This window comes from Neofelis nebulosa, chromosome 9 (assembly GCF_028018385.1).
Source record: "Neofelis nebulosa isolate mNeoNeb1 chromosome 9, mNeoNeb1.pri, whole genome shotgun sequence".
NCBI classification, from domain to species: Eukaryota; Metazoa; Chordata; class Mammalia; order Carnivora; family Felidae; genus Neofelis; species Neofelis nebulosa.
In genome coordinates, this window is record NC_080790.1 from 40,441,254 (window position 1) to 40,461,631 (window position 20,378).

At 52.0% G+C, this 20,378-nt stretch overlaps 1 protein-coding gene across 4 annotated transcripts; it reads left to right on the plus strand.

Annotated features, from left to right (window-relative positions):
• The first annotated feature begins 8,431 nt into the window (after positions 1–8,431).
• Positions 8,432–17,866, plus strand: SFTPB (surfactant protein B). 4 transcript variants are annotated; one of them, XM_058683466.1, is made up of 11 exons: positions 8,432–8,566; positions 8,892–9,019; positions 9,372–9,443; positions 9,833–9,958; positions 10,542–10,694; positions 10,943–11,032; positions 13,591–13,774; positions 13,932–14,092; positions 14,984–15,064; positions 15,550–15,634; positions 15,767–17,866. In XM_058683466.1, exons 1-10 carry the CDS (start codon positions 8,503–8,505, stop codon positions 15,610–15,612), a joined length of 1,122 nt encoding a protein of 373 aa, XP_058539449.1. In that variant the 5' UTR covers positions 8,432–8,502; the 3' UTR covers positions 15,613–15,634; positions 15,767–17,866. The 4 variants fall into 4 exon arrangements, with proteins under 4 accessions (XP_058539449.1, XP_058539450.1, XP_058539451.1 ...); XM_058683467.1 differs by having other exon boundaries at positions 16,581–17,866; XM_058683468.1 differs by having other exon boundaries at positions 16,974–17,866.
• The last annotated feature ends 2,512 nt before the right edge of the window (positions 17,867–20,378 follow it).

Here is a 20,378-nt window from a genome sequence, read left to right on the forward strand (position 1 = left end):
CTTTGAAGAGTAGATCATGGTCAAGGTGACTCAGATTATGCTGGGAGGCTGAATGCCAGTTTTTCCCATCACTCCCCATGTCCAAGTGGAGTTGGGTCAATAATGCAGCCTCTTTGGGCAGGGCTCCTGGGTGGCTTAGTTGGTTAAGCGTCCAACTTCGCCTCAGGTCATAATCTCACAGTTCGTGAGTTCGAGCCCTGTGTCAGGCTCAGTGCTGACTGCTCAGAGCCTGGAGCCTGCTTCAGATTCTGTGTCTCCCTCTCTCTGCTCCTCCCCTGCTCACACTCTGTCTGTCTGTCTCTCTCTCTCTCAAAAATAAATAAAGACATTAAAAAAAAATTTTTTTTAATGCAGCCTCTCAGTGTCCTTTATGAGTTTCTCTCCATTTTGTTTCCAGAAGCCCCTGACCCATACAGTGTTGTCTCCAAGGGCCCCCTCATGCAACATGGTGAGAAATCACTTCAATTGCCCTCGTCAGCCCATGGCTATATCAATTTTCTCTTGTCGCTGTAGCAATTACCATAAACATACTAGCTTAACACAACACCCGTTTAGGGCCTGACCGTTCCTTCTTCTGAAATCTGGGTGGACTCAACCTGTTCCTCTGCTCTGGGTCTCTCAAGGCCAAATCAAGGTGTTGGCTGCTCAGGCTCTTATCTGGGAAGAATCTACTTCCAAGGTCATTCAGGTTGTTGGCAGAATTCAGTTTCCTGGGCTTCCCATTTGCTTACCATCTGTCAGCTGAGGGTCGTTTTCAGCTCCTAGAGGCTGCTGGCATTCCCTGGCTCATGACCCCCTCTGTCTTCAATGCCAGCAATAGCGGATCAAGTCCTTCTCTGCTTTGCATCTCTGCAAGTACCATCTTTCTGTGTACCACTGAACACATACATACTCACAAATGCCCACAGCCATCCTTCTGGTTCTTTCTTCTACTCTGCTTGGATCCCCATGCTACCACCTGCCACTGGAGAGCTCTTTCTCCCTTCTCTGTTCTATCATCAACGAGTTTCTGATTTAAAAATTTTCACTTCTATTTATGAATAGCATGAGGAAAATCTTTAAATTTTTTAGTTACAAAAAGCACAAGGAAATCAAATATAATCATTCCCCACCACCATACCCCACTATTCCATAGCCTCTTCCTCAGGGGAAACTACTGTTAAAACTTTCTTTTATCTTTCCAGACAAGCATAGTACACATACATTGTTCCATTCTTAATTATGGAACGGAAAACATATTCAGGAATGTGCACAAAACAAAATGGGCAGCTCAATTGTTTCCTTTGAAGGAAACATCTCTGTAACCACCACTCTGGCCAAGAACCCTGCCAGCACCCCAGAAGTCCCTTCCATCTCTTCCCTTATGGCAATGCTACCCTGACCTTAATGGTACTCATGACCTTGCTTGACTCTGTAGTAATCATCTGAGCACACGCTCTTAAACACTATAGTCCTGTTTTCTCTAGTATTGTAATGTACGTAAATAGAATGAGACATAATGTATTCTCTTGTGTCTGACGTCTGATCAGCATTAATGTGTAAGAGATTCATGCATGGTATTGTGTGTGTGAGGAGTTTGTTCGTTTCTATTGCCAGGCACTATTCCACTGTGCAAATATTCCATAATTTATCTACTGTCCTGTTGATAGATATTTTGAGTTATTATCAATTTTGACCTTCCGGTACATACTAATTACCTTTCTTTCTCCAACTTTGAGATATAGTTAAAGTACACTCACCTGCATACATTTATTGTATACAACTTTGTCAGTTTTGTTACATCTCTGCACCTATCAATCTGTTGAGACAGTCAAGAAGGTGGACATGTCCATCACTTCCTTGTGTCTTTTTGGATGGATGGATGGATGGATGGATGGATGGATGGATGGATGATGGATGGATGGATGGATGGATGGATGGATGGAGTTGATCTGGAAGGAAGTGACTGAAGGAAATCTGAATGATACATGGGTTGGATGCATGGATGGATGGATGACTGGAAGGAGCTCCACATGGTATAGGTTCCTCTAATATTTTGGATGCATCTCTCTGGATACCTCTAAACTACATGTTCCAGACATACTTTATGTATCAACTGACTCTAAAAGCCCTTTCCAATGCTTGGGCAGCCTCCTGACCCTGGAAGCCTGACTGTTGGTTAGAAATGACCAGCATACCTGCTTTGTGTTTTGGATAGAAGCTCCTGAATGCACCACTCTGATCAACTAGGCATTGCAGATGGGGAGGGCTGATTCTTGAACCTCTCTGGTGTTCCTGATCAAAACTGAGCTCACACTCCAGACCACATGGTCCCCACCACCTGAGTGATAACTCAGAGTGTGACACAGAGGAGAGATCAAGGGTTTCTCATAGAGTTAGCAAACCTCATCGGAACTGTCCCTGACCAATTTCTCAAGTTCCCAGGCCACAAGAGGGGCCCAGCTTCACCCAGGCCTCTTTTCTCAGATTTTAATTCTTTTATCTCCTTTTCTGCCTCATGTCCATCTTCTATTCATAACTTCACAAACTTCTCATAATCTCCCATCCCAGCATCACCCCTACATGGGCCCTATCCTTTGAGAAGCTCCAAAGTCACTGGCAACTTGCATCTCTGGCTTCTAGGATTGGTGAGACCTTGGCTCCAGAGGCCTTCAAAGTGGGCTTCTTATACCCCTTCTGAGTCCACCTCTCCCCCCCTCACCACCCTCACCTACCAGCTCCATCCCAGAATCACTGACATGACTCTGGCTTCCCCTATGGCCTCACTTGGATATTGGCTTTTGTCAGTATATACCTGCTACCTGAATCTTGCCTCGTCCACTGCTCTGTTACAGTGCCTGACCCACTCTTTCTAGGAAAGCAACCTGACAGCGAAGAGCTGTCACAAAGGACAGATGCTCAATGGGGACAAGAGGAGGGGAGATGGACTCCAGTGGGGGGAACTCACAGACCCCCTTGGAGGATACGGGATTTAATCTGCATAGAAAAGATGGAAAGATTTGACTGACTTCCTTCTTCTCTTGCTTTCTCCCTTCTTCCTTCTTCCCTTCATTCTGTCTTTGGTTTAGATTATTTGGGCTGCACCCAAGAAATATCTCACTAGAAATTGTATAAGCAGTCAAAAAGCATTCAGAATTACTTAATTCTGTCAGGTCAGGACTCCGAACTGTTTCTCTGGGCTTCTCCTGTCTCTCCTTCCTTGGGACAGTATGGTGGCTATCACTCCAACATCATATCTTTGCATGGGCATGTCCACAGGGAGAAAGAAGCATTTTGTTCCCAACTGTCTCTTAACCAGGAAGGACACATTGCTCAGAAATACACCCACGTTTGCAGCCCCCGGAGGACTTCTGCTGGACCAGAATGTGAACACATGTTTACCCCAAAGTAATTACTGGTAAAGGGGATGGGCTTAACCTAATCATGGAGCAGAGACTAGGGCAGAGACTCAGCTCTCCTAATACCCAGAAACTGTGTTCTTCCCAAAAGCCTCTATAAGAGACCGTTTTTAGGCAAACAGGCTTGAAAGATGGAATGAATGTATAAAGGGCCCACAGTGACCACCTGGCTGAATACAGAGAGGCCCACGGGGCAACCCACCTCAAAATATCCATAGGCCCCACTGAACAATGGGCTACTTACAACCAGGCGCAGTTACCAAATAACAGAAAATTCCAAATATTGCCATCCCTCCTCACCTTCCCTTTTTTTTTTTTTTTAATTTTTTTTCAACGTTTTTTATTTATTTTTGGGACAGAGAGAGACAGAGCATGAACGGGGGAGGGGCAGAGAGAGAGGGAGACACAGAATCGGAAACAGGCTCCAGGCTCCGAGCCATCAGCCCAGAGCCTGACGCGGGGCTCGAACTCACGGACCGCGAGATCGTGACCTGGCTGAAGTCGGACGCTTAACCGACTGCGCCACCCAGGCGCCCCTCACCTTCCCTTTTTAAAAAAAGCCTCCTTCCACTACCTCCTTGCAGGCAGCCTCTCCTCTGCTGTCCTGCACGCCACTCGCATGCAGTACATTCGATAAACTTCTGTCTCCTTTGTTCTGCCTCTGGTGAATTCTTTCACCTCCCTTGCCACCAGCTTGCACTCACTCGTTGCCCCACATTTGGGGGGGGTGCCAATTCTATAGGGAGACACCCCATTTAGACACCACAGCCTCTACCTGTATCAGACCCTTTGGTCACAGAAAACAAAAACACGCACAGCAACGCTGACCAGTAACCATGAGGCCCTGTACATGGCAGATGTTAATTCGGATTTGCAAGCGTAGGCAAAGGCTGTTGGTGTAGGAGAGGGAGATGGATGGGCTGAGTATGGTGGGCAACTGTGTGCTTTCTGAGAGCTCCCTTGCAAATTACCAAACTGAATGAATTAAAACAAAAGAAATGTATCCCCACATGGGGCAAAGGCTAAAAGGCCAGCCATCACCACACACTGAGCCCCATATTCTGCAGTCACTATTTGCAAGGAGCCTCAGTTGCCTCCTCCATCGAATGAGAACAAAACAAGCCCCATACCAGCCCAGCGTGCTCCTTCCCAGGCCTTTGCAGGAGATGCTCCTTCTGCCTGGAGCACTTCTCCGATCCCAACACCCATCTGACCAGCCCAACTCCTAGGCTTCCTGAAGTCTCTGCCCAGTGGTCCCGCCACCACCACCACCAACACCCCCCCCCCCCCCCCGCCAAGAGAGCCTCCCCTCTCTTCCGGGGCCTAGTGGCTGCCCTACTCTAATCACTGCTCTGTGGCCCCCAAGGCACTTGAGTCCACAAGGACAGTGACCACTGTGCTTCCAACTCCCAGACCATTAACCAGTATTTGGTCAAATGAATCAATCAGTGAGAATTCTGTTATAAACTCCAAGCTTCCCTGCCCTCCCTCCCTCCCCAGGGAAATTCCTTCATTGGAAAAAACTTAGAAGAAAGAAGCAATGCTATAGGAGAGGCTCCCATGAGGCTTCCCAAGGTGGCATTTCCAGGCATTCCCTGGGTTTTACCCCTAAACCATAAACTGCATGGGAATAAATCAAGTCCAGATGGGGATGGGGATGGTGAGGGACAACAGTCTTAAGCCCCTAGTGAGCAGCCCAGAGCCTGTGGTGAGCAGCGATGTCACATAGACGCAGCCCAGAGCCACAGAGGAGTGACAAGGAAGTGGGCTCTCGCCTGCACCTCCACACGGACACCCCAGAGATTTGGTCATAGAACCTGTAACAGCACATATCTGCTGCCCGTGTCAGCCCCCAGTTCTCTCTAGCCCAGACTCCTCACGTTTTCCACAGACAGAGAATCAAGCTTGGCAACTACACTGCACTAAAAATGAATTCATTTACTGGGGAGCCTGGGTGGCTCAGTCAGTTGAGCATCCAACTCTTCATTTTGGCTCAGGTCACGATCTCACAGTTCATGGGATCAAGCCCTGCCTCAGGGCCTGCTTGGGATTCTCGCTCTCCCTCTCTCTCTGACCATCCCCTGCTCATGTGCACGCATACTCTCTCTCTCTTTCAAAATAAGTAAGTAAACTTTAAAAAAAAAAAAAAAAAAAAAGAAACCATTTACAAAAGAAAAGGAAAGAAAAAAGAAAAACAAACTTTGCTCCACCCGAGCTGGCTTTCTCCCTCTCTGTCTCTCTCTCTCTTCCTCCTATCATCAATTTTTCAGAATTGTTGTAAAATATACATAAATAAAATTTACCATTTTTACCATTTTTAGGTACATCATTCAGTGGCAGGTAAGTGCAGGGACAACTTTGTGAAGGACTGTTTTGCACAGTCTGCTTTTCCAGCAACTGTACCTCTTCACATTCCCGCCAGTAACACACTGGCGTCCCAGTTCTGCACATCCTCACCAACATTTGTCCTTTCTGGCTTTTTAAGAACAGCCACCCTAGAGGGTGTGAAGGGAGGCTTCATTTGCTGCAGGCCACTGCGCCTTGAGTAGTTGAGTCCCCTCTCTGCAATGCACCATTAATTTGAGTCTTTACACCTTTGCTGTCCCACCAGCAGCTGACACAGCTCTGATCTCCCAATTCAAACTCCAGTGGACTCCACCGGAGCCTGTGGATTGATTCTCTTTGGGGCAGGTGTCTAGCTGGCTCTGGCCAGGGATGGAGTGAGATGATCCACGGGCCTTCTGCTTCCAGGAGGGTGCCGAAGCCACTTTCTTGCTGGGGGCAGGCAAGAACAGACTGGTGGGCACAATGGGGACCCAGACCAGTATAGACAGAGTGAGAGGCAGGAGGCAGGAGTGAAAACAGAGTGATCACCAGGAACTGGCCTTCAGAAATGTCAATTGTCTACATACCAAGAGGGGAGCCATCTCTTATCAACAAACTCAAGTTCATGAGGGTCCCAGATCCTGGATGGCTAACAGTGTTTGGAGTTTTTTGTTTTTTTGTTTCGTTTTGTTTTGTTTTTTTTTTTTCCAGAATTTGGGCCAGGAGGCAGTGGACAGATCTGTGCAGGCTGCATCCACACCCCATGAAAAGCCAAACTTTAATCAGATATGGTGGTGACAGTGGTGTCGGAGCAAAGGGACCCGGGTACCATCCTGGGGACCATGAGGCAGGGCACCCGCACTGCTGCCTGCTTCCCCCCGCCACCTCGCCACCTGGGCCAGGGTCTCTGCGATGGTTGGCTTTCTGGGTTTTCTCTAATTTATGCTTTTGGATGACAATTCTCAGCAGTGGGGAAAATCCAACCCCTCTTGGAGGATTCGATGGAAGCCACAGACCTGCTATCTACAAAACATACAGTTTTGTATTCACTTGGGTGGATGTGAGACCATGCTGTGTGTCCAACGCCATTCCCCTTTCCCTTGGGCAAAGAAGAACAGTGCACCTGCCAGCCTGCCATGTGGCTAAAAGGAACCTCTGACTGAGTTCTGGACAATGAGCTGACAGCAGAAATGATGGGGACCCCTCCCAGGCCCAGCCCCCACACTGTCCTCATATCTTCCAGTCTTCCTCTCCTTGCCCTGCCGGCCAGAGGTAGAGGATCCCGCGGAAGACTTCCAGCCCTGCAGACAGGAAGACAGACAGAGGGAGGAGCCTGGGCTCCCGAATGACCTTGGGAAGCAGAGCCTCCCCACCCAAGACAACCTGCGCTGCCCAGGGACTTAAGTGAGAAACCACCATGGATGCTACTGGCCTTGAGGGCTCCTTGTTAGAGCTGTGAGTCTCCCCTGAGTAGTGTCCCCTGGAGGCAGCCATCTGCAAAGCCCGCTTTGCTGCTCACTCAGTCCTGATTGCATCCGGCTTGGCTCCTTTGTTCCACACCTAGTAAACTACTAGCACATTCCAGTCCCACCTTCCTGGAGTGTACCCACGTCACCCTGTTCCCAATCTTTCATCACCCATTGACACACGCTCCCTGATGACAACTGTGTTTCTCATACTGGCAGGGGCTTGAGGCCCACAGAAACCACACAAATGGCTGGGGGACCCCCAGCGTGTCACATGACCATCCTGTGCACAGTGGCACTAACTTCCGCCCCACTGGCACCATGAGTATCAGGGCGCTTCTTGGAACACAGATGCCAGGAGCCTCCACTGCAGAGGGTGCCTCAGTCATCAGATAAACTGATTGCCAAGATGGTGACAAGGAGCTAATGCTCTCTACCCCTGCACTCACAGTAGTGTCTGCCCCTTGGCAGGTGGTGAGCTTGTCCCCAGGGTGCGCGTCCCCCCCCCCCCCCCCCACAATGGGACCTGACCCTGGAGCCTGTGCCGCTGCAGAGGACACTTTCTTTCTCCTGAACCACCAGCTGTGCCCAGCCCCCACCCTGGAGGGGTCCCTAGGGGACATAGGCAGCATCACTGGACAGGGCTGCTCAGAGACACTCTGGAAATCTCATCCCCACAGCCTTGTCTCAGACTCTTGGGACCTTGGGGGGTTTTGTTTGTTCGTTTCATGTAAATGCTCTCTTGAGTAATGACAATCATGAGTCCCTAGAACCAGAGGAATTTTCTGGGAAAAGAGTAAGGAGAGGGTAGAGGTAGGTGGCCTAGGATGGTCCTGGGTTTGCTCCTTCAGTGCTTGCCCAGGGTCAAGAGCCAGGCAGGAAGCCCTTCAAAGCTTGCTCAAGAGTGGAGGAGGCTCGAGGGACGGGGGAAGAAATGGGAGGGGGCTCATTCTGGTTGCCCTGGCCCTGCCTCAGTCTCCTCCATAGCCCAGAGAGATGGGACCAGATGTGGACACTCAGAAGCCGCCAGTAGTCCAGGCTCATGGGACTCAGGGCAGGAGGACAGAAGAGCGGGAACTGGGCATCAAGCAGGAGTCGGTAGTGGAGAGATGGTGGCTGGCAGGAGTGTCACTGCTCAGAAGAGGCAGGGATCAAAGCACCTGGAGGGCTCTCCAGGGCAAAGGCAAACACTGAGGTCCCTGCTGCTCCCACAGAGCCCTGCCCCCACACCCCTCCCCCGCCACCCCCCCCCCACCCCCCCGCCTACTATAAGGGCCCCCGCCCAAGCAGGGTATCCAGGCTGTGGAGGTGACATGGCCAAGTCACACCTGCTGCCGTGGCTGCTGCTGCTCTCCACACTCTGTGGCCCAGGCGCTGGTGAGTCTCCCCAGCCTCTCCTCACCTCCCTCTCACCTGGGGCCAGGTGAGACATCCTGGGCATCTCCATGCTTACTGAGCTCTGGCTCTGAACCAGGCATATCCCTACTTTGTACAATAGCCCCATTTCAAGATGAGCTCAGAGAGGCTCCAGGACTTGTCCAAGGTTCCACAGCTGGTGGGCGCTAGAGCAGGAAAGCAGAGCTATCTGACTTCACCGTGTTTAATGGCCAACTGCTCCCAGTAAATTGGATTTGGAGATTGGGTGAAGTCAGAGTGCCAGATGTGGCCTAAATTCCAAGGTTTCTCTGGCCCCAAATTGCAGCTGACCGGACCGCCTCATCTCTGACTTGTGCCCGGGGCCCTGAGTTCTGGTGCCAAAGCCTGGAGCAAGCCTTGCAGTGTAGAGCGCTGGGCCACTGCCTACAGGAAGTCTGGGGTTACATAAGAGCTGTGAGTACCACCCATGGATGCACCGAGACTGGAAGTCTGGTATAAAGGGTGTTGGGTAACCTCTGGATGGACTTGTGGGGATTCAAGCCCCACTAGGGGAGGAATAGGATGGATGGGATGGGATGGATAGGATGGGATAGGATGGGATAAGATGGGATGGATAGGATGGGATGAATGGGATGGGATGGGATGGGATGGGATGGGATGGGATGGGATGGGATGGGATAAGATGGGAGGCAGTTGCCTGTGCCTTAGAGTGTCCTGTCAGCCTCTACCTGCTCTGTTAGCCTAACACACCTGAGCTGGGGGCATGCCCCCCACTCAAGTGCCCCACCTGGGGCCCCCTCCCCAGGATGACCTGTGCCAGGAATGCGAGGACATCGTCCACATCCTCACCAAGATGACCAAGGAGGCCATTTTACAGGTGATGAGGCCCAAATCCTGGATGAAGCTTATGGGGCAACAGCTGGGGGACAGAGCAGGGCACAGAGGTTAGCCCCCTATAGGAGCCATTTCCAGGCCAAAAGTGAGGCCCAGGTCTGCCTGGGGACTCCAGGATCCTCCTGGCCAGGAGAGGGCCCCGGGAGTGAGCTCAGCAGCACAGCCAGAAATCGTCTTTCCTAAGGGGGAAGAGCCCTCCCTATATCCAACTACTTAATTCCTTGGCACTCTCTGAACTCTAGAGCCCTGGGAGAGGGTGGCCAGTCCGCCTGGTGGTGGTCCTGCATCCAAGGACTCGGGTGGGGACAGATCTCAGAGAGGCCAGCCTGACTGTCCCTTCTCCAACCTTGTCGGCCTCCCACTGCCTCCCAGGACTCGATACGGAAATTCTTGGAGCGTGAGTGTGACGTTCTCCCCTTGAAGCTGCTCGTGCCCCAGTGCCATCATATGCTCGACACCTACTTCCCAGTGGTCATCGACTATTTCCAGAACCAGATTGTGAGAGCCCAGCAACCTCACCTCCAACCTGCCTCCCTGCACAGCCCCCATGCCCACTCATGCCGAGTTACCCACACATACAACACCCCAGCCCCCCCGCCCCCACGTTCCACCCACGGCCTTTCCAGGAAATGCAGTGGTCCTCAGCCAAGTGCCCCAGATCACAGCCCTACCTGCTCCGCTATACCATACAGAGTGGGCCTGCATGGTGGGCTTATAAAGACCCACCACACACCCTCACACCCTTCACACACACTCATACTACACACTCAGTCTCACGTAGAACCCACACCATCACTCATACATACAAACACACTCTCACACCCATGCTTGCACTCATCCATTCTCACAAACATACACCCTCGTGCTCATTCACACACGTTCCCGGACACCTGCCCAAACACTCCACACAGACCCACCTCTGCCTTTGGGCTCCCCCACCCTTGCCACAGAACCCTAAGCCACAGCTCCCAACCAGCCTGCTGGCCTCCACTCCAGGCTCAAAGCCAGTGGTCTTAGTACAAGTCCTTGAGCCAGGCTGGGCGGAAGTGGGCTCCCTCCCTCACCCTGCATTGTGCCCTAGAACCCAAAGGTCATCTGCAAGTACCTGGGCCTGTGCAGACCTGAGCATCCAGAGCCAGGGCAAGAGCCGGAGCTGTCAGACCCCCTGCTGGACAAGCTGACCCTCCCCGTGCTGCCCAGAGCCCTCCAGGCGAGGCCTGGGCCTCATACACAGGTGAGGGAGGCCCCCTGCACTGCTGGCCCCTCATACCAGACAGATGGGAATCCAGAGAGCTGGGGCCACAGCCAAGGCCCATAAGTGTTTGCTCTGGGAAGGGCAGAGCCAGAAAGGGAAAAGACGCTCTAAGCAGGGCCTAAAGCAGGAAGGGGAAAGGAGGAGGGGGGGGGAGGCAGAGCCCGGAGAATGCCTTCTCCCGGTGTCCAGCCCAGCAGGCCTCACCTGGAGGCGATTCTCTCCCCAAGGACCTCATGGAGCAGCGGTTCCCCATCCCCCTCCCCTTCTGCTGGCTCTGCAGGATGCTGATCAAGCGAATCCAAGCCGTGATTCCCAAGGTGAGGCATCCAGGAATACTCGGAGCTGCTCTGCTCTGCAGGCCCTTCCATAGCTCCACCCTCCCCCACTCCTCCTCACACCCATCAAGAGAAGTAGGCAGGGGGGAAACATCAGTGCATTGCCCCCTCACAAGGGACCCCGGAGCTCAGGCTCAGGCCCCGGGGGCTGCCGGGGCCTAGGGTTCACTCAACAATTGTAAAGCCCCCCGTCTATGCCAGGCATTGTCCCTACTTTGAACAAAAATGAAAATGACCCAGGTCTTGTCCTCCAGTAGCTCATCATCTGATAGCAAAGAATCCCAGTTGTCTCCGTAGGAAAGGTGCTTTAATTTGTCAAAAGGAGAATTTCTGCAGGTGCATTCCCCATCCCTACCCGCGCCAAACTTGGGAGTCTCCCAGACCTGTAGTGACCATCACCCAGGGTCTCCTCGGCCCAGGGCTGCCCTGCCTTGGAATAGGGTACAAGGTAGCGAGGCCCTGCCCCCTGAGCTCTTCCCAGATGGCAGCTTGCAGTCCTCCTGGCACTGAGGGCTCACAGCAGCGGACAAGGTCCCCACTTCCCCAAGTTGGCACTGTGGGGGGAAAGGGTTTTTGCAGTTAGGTTCAGAGCAGAGAATCAAAACCGATGACGAGAGGGGCTGAGCTGGTTGGTCAGGGAGAGTTTCTGGGGAGGCGGGGATTAAGAGGACAAGGCCCTGGCAGACGAAGGGTCACGGTCAAGAACAGGCATGGCAAGCCTGAGGAACAGAGAGCCAGTGTGGCCATGGCAGGTGGGCCCCGGCAGAGCAGTCGGAGAAGGGGACAGAGGGGCAGGCACTGCCGGGCCATGCGGAAATATCTAAGCCAAGTTAGGAAACACTGGCTTTTGTTGTGAATGCAATCTGCAGCTCTGGAAGGATTTCAAGCAGGGGGATACCGTGATCTGATTCGCGCTTTAGAAAGATGGCTCTCCTACAGTTTGAAGAGCGGATTGGGCAGGTGGGAGGCAAGAATGAAAGGAGAACATTAAGGAGATGATTGCAGTCACCACGGTGAGAGAAGGCGGGCTCACTGGGACTGGGTGACGGAAGGGGCCTGGGGAGTGAGGATCTAGGATGGACAACTGCCTTGAGGAACGGGCTCTTTGGTGATGCCACCAGTTGAGATGCACAAACTTGAGAATATACAGGCTTGACCAGAAAACTAAAGCGCTCCTTAGCCATGAAGTCCAAGAAGCCTCTGTGCCCTACAAAAGGAGATGTTAAGCAGGTAGCTGAATACCCCCAAGCCTCAGGGGAAAGCTCAGGTCCAGAGACATCCATCTGAGAGTTGCTGGCTGTGGACAAGATTTAAATCTGAGGGAAAGAGTAGGGACATCCAGGGACATGGTGTGGACAGGGTGGAGGAGAAGGCCTGGTTCAGCAAGGGGAAATGCCAGCACCAAAGCATAAGCAACAGCCAGGAAGGAGCAGCAGGGGAGGGGAGGGCACAGTATGGCATGATGTCATAGAACCAGAGAGAGAAGGAAGCATTTCAAGAAGGAGGGGCTGAGAGCTGCTGTGAGGTGGAGGCAGGCACGACCAGTGTGATGGGGACAGAGGCCCGAATGGAGTGGGCCCCAGGGAGAAGGGAGGACAAGAAGTAGAATGGCAAATATCCACAATTCCTTCAAGAAGCTTCTCCAGGAAGGGAGGCAGAGACAAGTGAGTCATGTTTGTGTGCCGATGAGACTGGCCAGCAGGTGGGAGAAGCAGTGAGGTGGGGGGAGAGCGTAACATAGGGGTGAAGTACTTGAGAAGGTAGGGGCAGGTGTCCAGTGCGCGACAGGCTGGCCTTTGATAGAGCAGGACCACTCCTCTGTCACTAAAGTGGGGAGGTTGAGCCAAGTGTGGATTCTGACACAAGCAGGTGCGAGTATTTGGTGAAATGTATCCCTTCGGAAGGTAGGACACCCCAGAGATGTGCAGTTCACTGTGTCCCGCTCCCAACTCCACCTTCCCAGCAATGGGGGCAGTGGGACCGTGAGCAGGGGTAGACCCAAGGCCAGTCTGTGGCATCCAGCTTCTTTACGCGTATTGATTGAATGAATAAAGGATGAGCGAATGAGCCAGAGTGCTCATCACCTCTGCCTCTCTCCTTGCCCTTCAGCTAGGAGGCTGAGTTTGGGATCAGCGTGGGCTGGGGAAACTCCTTGCTTCCCCCAGGGGCTCCTGAAACCAGGGACATGCTGGCTCTAGAAGCCACAAATGAGAGCTAATCCACCTTCAGGGAAACATAGCAAGCCCTGGGTCTGCAGGGAGAAGATACAGGTCTGATTGCACCTATGCCGCGGGCCACCATATGGCCTTGGTGATGCTCACCCGTCTGGGCTGGCCATGCTCCTTTCAGCAATTCCAGGGCCATTGGACCCAGGGCTGGGTCTGCACCTTGGTCCTGCACTCACTTAGTGACTCTGGCCAGGCCCCTTGGACTCTCCAATGCCCGGCATAATCGTTCTACCTCCCAGAAGATAGCGCTGGGCATGGAGTAGATCCTGCCAGGGAAGGTCCCACCCCGCCCTCTCTCTGCCCCCACCCCAGGGTGTGCTGGCCATGACCGTGGGCCAGGTGTGTCACATTGTACCCCTGGTGGTGGGGGGCATCTGCCAGTGCCTGGCCGAGCGCTACACCGTCCTCCTGCTGGACGCACTGCTGGGCCGCGTGCTGCCCCAGCTGGTCTGTGGCCTCGTCCTCCGCTGCTCCAACGAGGACGGTGCTGGCCCAGGTGAGCCTGCTGCCTCAGCCCCCTCCCACTGCCCACTCTTCTCTTCCCCTGCCCCTGGCCTTGCACTACCCTCCCCCTCCCCAGTCCCCCCACACTGCACCAAGCAGGACAGGAACTGAGTACCTCTGCGGAGCAGTCTTCACTGTGTCCTCTCTAGTCCTCACAGCTCTGGAGTCCCTGCCCGGAGAATGGCTACCTGAAGAGTCCACGTGCCACCTCTGCATGTTTGTAACCAGCCAGGCAGGGAACAGCAGTGGGCCGGCCATGCTGCAGGCAATACGCCAGGCCTGCCTCAGCTCCTGGCCGGACAGGCAAAAGGTGCGGGACAGGCACGTGGGGGACTTGGGACCCTGGGCCTGCCCACAGTAGCGATTGAGCCCAGGAAAGTCTTCCCAGTCAGAGACACACAGAGTGGTCTGACCACTGCCCTTGGGGAGCTCAGCCGGACAGGCCAGGGACCAAAAAAACACGGAACAATAACTCAGGGCAAAACCTGCTAAGGTCACAAGTTGCCTCTGGACAAAGGGCTCGGGCTCCAGAGGACCTGCAGGCCTCCCTCCTGGGCAAAGAATGAGGCCCAGTTATCTATGAGGAGCTGAATAACACCAGGGCCCACTGGAGCAGAAGGGGGCCTGGCCTTCTCTCCAGGGCCCCCGTCCTGTCTTCGCCCCATCTCTCCTCTGTGTGACTCACTGGGGACAAACCCACCTATGGAGAGGGCTGGGCTTGAAGGTCCCAGAGTCCAGGACTCAGAGTCCATACAGTAAATTCCCTTCACAAAGTAAAACCCTGAGGGAAGCCTAATGACTACCTTCTCAGGAGGCAGGTTTCTGTATGGTACCGCCCTGCTCAGTGATGTTTAGGGCTCCCCACCGCCCACCAACATCAGGTTGCCAAGACCAGAAGAGCTTTAAATTGGGGGGGGGGGGGGGGATTGGGGAGTTGGTGGCACAGGTCAGCCCCTGTGCCTGAGTTTCAAAGCCCTCATCTCCAGTGTCTCTGGCTTTCCCAACAGAAACCCTCCATTTCAGCCCATGCCGGCTCGTTCACAGCCAGAGCTGCTCAGTGGAGGCCGATGGCTGGATCTCCACTGGGTCAGGAGGGAGCCCTGGGGAGATCCAGATAAGGGGAGAGGCCAGGACGGTTAGGTGGGAGAGTCTTGCAATGGGCCCAGTTCTACCCCACGCCTGTTTCTGTCCCCTTCCTCAGTGTGAACAATTTGTGGAGCAGCACATGCCCCAGCTGCAGACCCTAGTGTCCAGGGGTGGGGATGCCCACACCACCTGCCAGGTATGCTCACCCTCCCAGCTGGTGCTGGGACTTTCCTCAGATCCCAGAGCCCCCACCCTCTCTCGTCCATGATCTTCAGAGGCCCTGCTCCTCTGGGCCCAGGGCAACCCCAGGAGGGCAGGCCCAGGACTGGGAGGTCCCCCCATGCTGTTTTAACACAGAAAAGATAGTCTCGGATGGGTCAAGAAAAAGCCACAAAACAGAAAAGGAGACATATGGGAAGGGCAGCTTTAAGGAGTGTGGTCTGATGCACATTTGGGGACGGGGGTTGTTCACTGAGCAGTGTGTGCTCGGCAGGGGGTGCAAAGTGAGTGTTCTGGGGCAAGCACCCTACCTCTGCAGGCCCTAAACCCAGAAGGCCCATGGCTCAGGAATGGCTCAAGAGGTCTCACACCAACAGCACCCACCAGGTGGCAGGTGGCCTGTCCCCCTTGGAACTGGGAATGGGGAACAGGCCTCAGGCCCTCATGCTGTCCCTGTGGCAGGTCCTGGGGGCGTGTGGGACCACGTCCAGTCCTCTCCAGTGCATCCACATTCCTCACTTCTGATGAGAACTCAAAGCCATGCCAGGTGAGTCCGGGCTTTCTAGCTGAGGGAGGAAGAGGTGGGTGGGTCCTGCACCCATCGGGACAGGGAGCCCCCTGCTCCCCAAGCAGGAAGAGGTGCCCAGTGCTGCTGGTTGCCCTATGCTCCTCCTCACAGGCCACAGCTCAAGGCTCCTGAGGGTCGCTGACAACACCACTTCAAGAATGGCCTCTCTCACACCCTCTCCTCAGAATCCTTGCCGCTGGTGCCAGGCCCAGCTCCCACCTCCCCTGCCCTGTCCCAGGCCCTCAAGGGGAGCTGCAGCCACCCTCTGCACCCACTGATGCTCTGTATTTGATGTACCAAGCCCAACCTTTCCTGAGGTTCAGGGGAAATCAGACTTTGCTGCACAAAAATGTCATCTCCTCCGACGCCAGGAGCCCCACCATCATCGGATCCCGCCTTCCAGAGATGCACTTCTCTCTCCCTATCATTGTCCAAGTCAGAGGTAGCACCTTGGAGCGTGAGGGGCGAGTCAGATGCAGCCTCTGTGACCAGGTGCCCCAGGACAGGGAAATGACCCTGAGAGCGACAGACATAGCAACCATGGGCTTGAAGTGTCACTGAGAACAAACCTGGCCCACTTTGCCAATATGCTCAGAGCCAGCCCCTAACATGACAGCCATTTATCCATTTGTTCACTCATTTTTTTAAAAAAACGTGGGTGCCTTTGGCCAGGCCACATTCTAGGCACAAGATCTACAGATGGGAATAAAACAATGAACCCTGTGCCCTCCTGGAGCTCAAGCCCCAGGTTCCGACTCTTCCTGCTCCTGAATCACAAGCCCCTGTAGGGGAGGGAGCGTCTGCCCCAACTCAGACCTATCCCACAGGGACCAGATTAATGTTTCCCTCCATCCTAATGACAGCTGAGGGGAACCCTGAGGGCCGGGGAGCTGCCCAGGGGACCAGGGCAGTGTCCTCTCCCCAGCAACCAGGGCTTCCGGGACCAGGAAGAGCTGGGTCTTCCAGCCTGTTGAAACAGGAAAAGCAACGGATTGACACAGAGGACCTGAGCTCTGATCCCAACTCTGCCATCAACTGGCCATGGATCCCCAGCCAAGATATGTTGCCCCCTCCCTGCCTCTCATTCTCCTCAGAGGCAAAGGAGGATCGAATAAGGTGGTCTCTAGGATTCTTGGGTTCTTGCATGTGACAAGGCTCCTCCTCAGGCTCCCTGCCGCCTGCCCACACTGAGAAACACCCTTCACTCCCACAGTCACCTTCCCCACCTCCTTTCCTCAGAAAGACGTTAAGCTGGTGCACCACAAACCTGCAGCTTGTAACCTCAGTCCTGTGTCAGTCTTACCTGTCCTGTCTCTAGCCACAGCCCAAGCCAGTGCGACTTCCATCCTCTCTGGGTGTGAGGTACAGCCAAGGCAGCATCTTCTGAAAGAGGTCTGCAAGAGGGGGCCTCCGGCCTGGGAACTTCCGGCCAGACTTCACACTGCGCTGGAGCCAGTCCAGTTCCTACAACACCCAGGAGCTGGGTCCAGGGGAACCCATCAGCCACACAGTCCCTCCCTGGCTCCCAGACGACAACGGGGTAGAAACTGGGGCCTGCCTCACTTGATCTCCACGTGTGCAAGATACTGGCTTTTACAATTATTTTGCTAATACTTTCACAAAGTTCAAATTCAGAAGAATAAAAAAAAATGGGAACATAAAGTATCATAAAAGATGGATAGATGAAGTCAAACTTTTTTTTAAAAATCAGGTCGCAGGGCTCAAGCATGGTGTGAAGCTGACTGGAGAAACTTTCATTATTTGAAATGTTCTGCAGCTTAAGAGCTGTCACTTTAAGATGTAAAAAGGGGTTTTCTTTTTATCTTTTTGTAAAGTGAGCTTCCAACTTTTGATTGAAATTCCAGCATGACTCCATTTCTGCTAGGATTTCTCCCCTCAAAGCTCAGTTGGGGCACGTGCTAAAAATCGGTTCCTCTGTACTACAATACCTGTAACAATTCTAATAACATCTATTGCTTCATACTAAAAGGAAAAAGTTGTTTAAGATGCCCCCCCCCCCCGAGGGTACCTAGTCATTCTCCTCCTTCACAGAGTAGATGCCCACAGTGCATCCTGTAATGGCTTCCAGCCTGCCCCCACCCCTTCTCCCAAAGAGTCCACTCACTGTGATGAGATGAGGTGGTTAGGGTACCAAAACCTCAAAATACACACCAAAACAAAAAACTGAATAAACCTTTACCATTAAAGATCTAGGTGCCTGGAAGTGCCTCTTTATTTATAAAAGAACTTTTGTCATGTGTCCTGTTATGAAAGAAATACATGTTTAGTATCGAAAACTCAGAAAGGAGTGGAAATCACCCACAATCCTACCAATCCCAGAAAAGGACTAGAGCAGGATGTATACTTTGACACTGAGCTATAGACAGGACATTTTTAATCCATTTTCCCCACATCTGTGCCATTCAAGCTCCAGGGAAAAGCTTTCTATACAATGTGCTCTTGGGGTAAGGATGTTGTACACAAATCCTTGGCCTTTGAATTTGAACTTTTAAGAGGATTTTTGTAAAACTATAGCAGTCTATTGTCTTGGAAGCCATTATTTCAATTACAAGACTAAGACTCTCTTCTACAAGAGAAGAGAGTTTCAAATTTTTTAAAAACTTGGCTGTGAAGACGGTGAGACAAAGCATGAGGAGGTGAGGCATTGATAATTTACCACCAAAGGGGCATCTAGGTGGCTCAGGTGATTAAGTGTCCGACTTCGGCTCAGGTCATGATCTCACAGCTCGAGGGTTTGAGCCCCACATCGGGCTTTGTGCTGACAGTGCGGAGCCTGCTTGGGATTCTCTCTCTGCCCCTTCCCCTCTCTCTCTGTCTCTCAAAATAAATAAATAAACAGTTTAAAAAATAAACAAAATAATTTACCACTGAAGCCAGTGTGGGAACGAGCTCCTGATAATGGAAGAGGAGGCTTCTGGGGCGCCTGGGTGGCGCAGTCGGTTAAGCGTCCGACTTCAGCCAGGTCACGATCTCGCGGTCCGTGAGTTCGAGCCCCGCGTCAGGCTCTGGGCTGATGGCTCGGAGCCTGGAGCCTGTTTCCGATTCTGTGTCTCCCTCTCTCTCTCTGCCCCTCCCCTGTTCATGCTCTGTCTCTCTCTGTCCCAAAAATTAAAAAAAAAAAAAAAAAAAAAAAACGTTGAAAAAAAAAAAAATTAAAAAAAAAAAAAAAAAAAAAAAAAGAAGGAAGAGGAGGCTTCATTCAACAGGAGGTCAGGAATCGAGCAGCCGGTGGAAGGAGAGAACTGCAGGAAGTGGCTACAGCTGAGACTCAGAGGGTCCCTAAGACACACCCATTATCCTGCACCCCCAGAGCAGGGTAGGAAAGGAGAAGCCCCAGGAGGTGTGGGGGCCTAAGAGCAGAGAGGACTTTCCAGGGTGCAGCATGAGGAGAACACAAGTCCTTTAGAGAAGGCTGCCTCCAACAGGAATTAGAAAGAGTACAAAACACAGCCTTACAGAGGGACCTAGGCAGACAGGCCTGAGGACTGCCTCAGAGAGTGCTCCCTGCAGTGACACAGAAGAGCAACTCCACCCCCATAGCCTAAGAAGCCATCCAAATCAGCTCTGGACAAAATGGTGGGCCCACAAGAGCCCGTGACTGGGGACAAAGCACTGACAGATCTTGTGGACCTTCAGAAGAGCAGGCACACAGAGAGGGAGACCTAGAGGACCAGGGAGAGCACCATCACCAATACCTCTCCTCATGACCGGGCAGCTGGTAAATCATTCCCAGAGAAAAGGGAAGGAGGATCCAGTGGTTAGGAACCCAAGAGGAGCTGACTATTAAACAAGGAACTGAGTCACTTTCAAATGGAAATATTATATTTTGGGGGCTTAAGAGCCAAAATGAATTCAGTTATAAAGAAATAAAGACAGTTACTTTTATGTCCCCCTGATTAATAACAGATTTAAAATCCACAACACAATCATTATAACATTTTACTATAGGCCATTCCAAACTTTTCTCTGCACATACACAAAAATAGACACAACAGATTTACAACAATGGAAACATCCTACACATGCTGCTTTGTAAACTGAACAACTGCTTTGTTCATTTAAAAATAATCTTTTTGGGGGCACCTGCCTCAGTCAGTGGAGAGTGTGATCCTTGATCTCAGGATTGTGAGTTTGAACCCCACTGGGTATAGAGATTACTTAAAAATAAAATCTTAAGGGGCGCCTGGGTGGCTTAGTCAGTTAAGTGTCCACCTTCAGCTCAGGTCATGATCTCACAGTTCGTCAGTTCAAGCCCTGCGCTGGGCTCTGTGCTGACAGCTCAGAGCCTGGAGTCTGCTTCAGTTTCTGTGTCTCCCTCTCTCTCTGCTCCTCCCTCATTTGCACTCTTTCTCTCTCAAAAATAAATTTAAAAACCACTAAAAAAAATTTTTTTTAATCTTTAAAAGATAATAAAAATAATAAGTAAAATAAAAATAAAATAAAATAAAATAAAGCAAAATAAAATAAAATAAAAATAATCTTTCCAGGTCAAGATAGTCATCTGTCATCACTGGTAACTGTCACGATATATTTTTTCTCTGGATACAAACTCTTCGCTTTTTTAAACAACTACTGTCAACAGTGTGGTGGAAAATAAAAATCCTGGCTCTTGCATCTTTATTTACTAGTCTATTTTCTTGAAGTCAATCCCAAGACATGAACTTTTGGGGACAAAAACTATGCAGATCTTTACTTTTAATAT

Coding starts and splice junctions, on each gene's coding strand:
- SFTPB (XM_058683466.1), top strand. CDS start 8,503: ATGGCCAAGTCACACCTGCTGCCGTGGCTGCTGCTGCTCTCCACACTC. Junction 11,033..13,590: donor TCCAAGCCGTGATTCCCAAG/GTGAGGCATCCA, acceptor CCCCCACCCCAG/GGTGTGCTGGCCATGACCGT. Junction 14,093..14,983: donor CCTGGCCGGACAGGCAAAAG/GTGCGGGACAGG, acceptor CCCCTTCCTCAG/TGTGAACAATTTGTGGAGCA.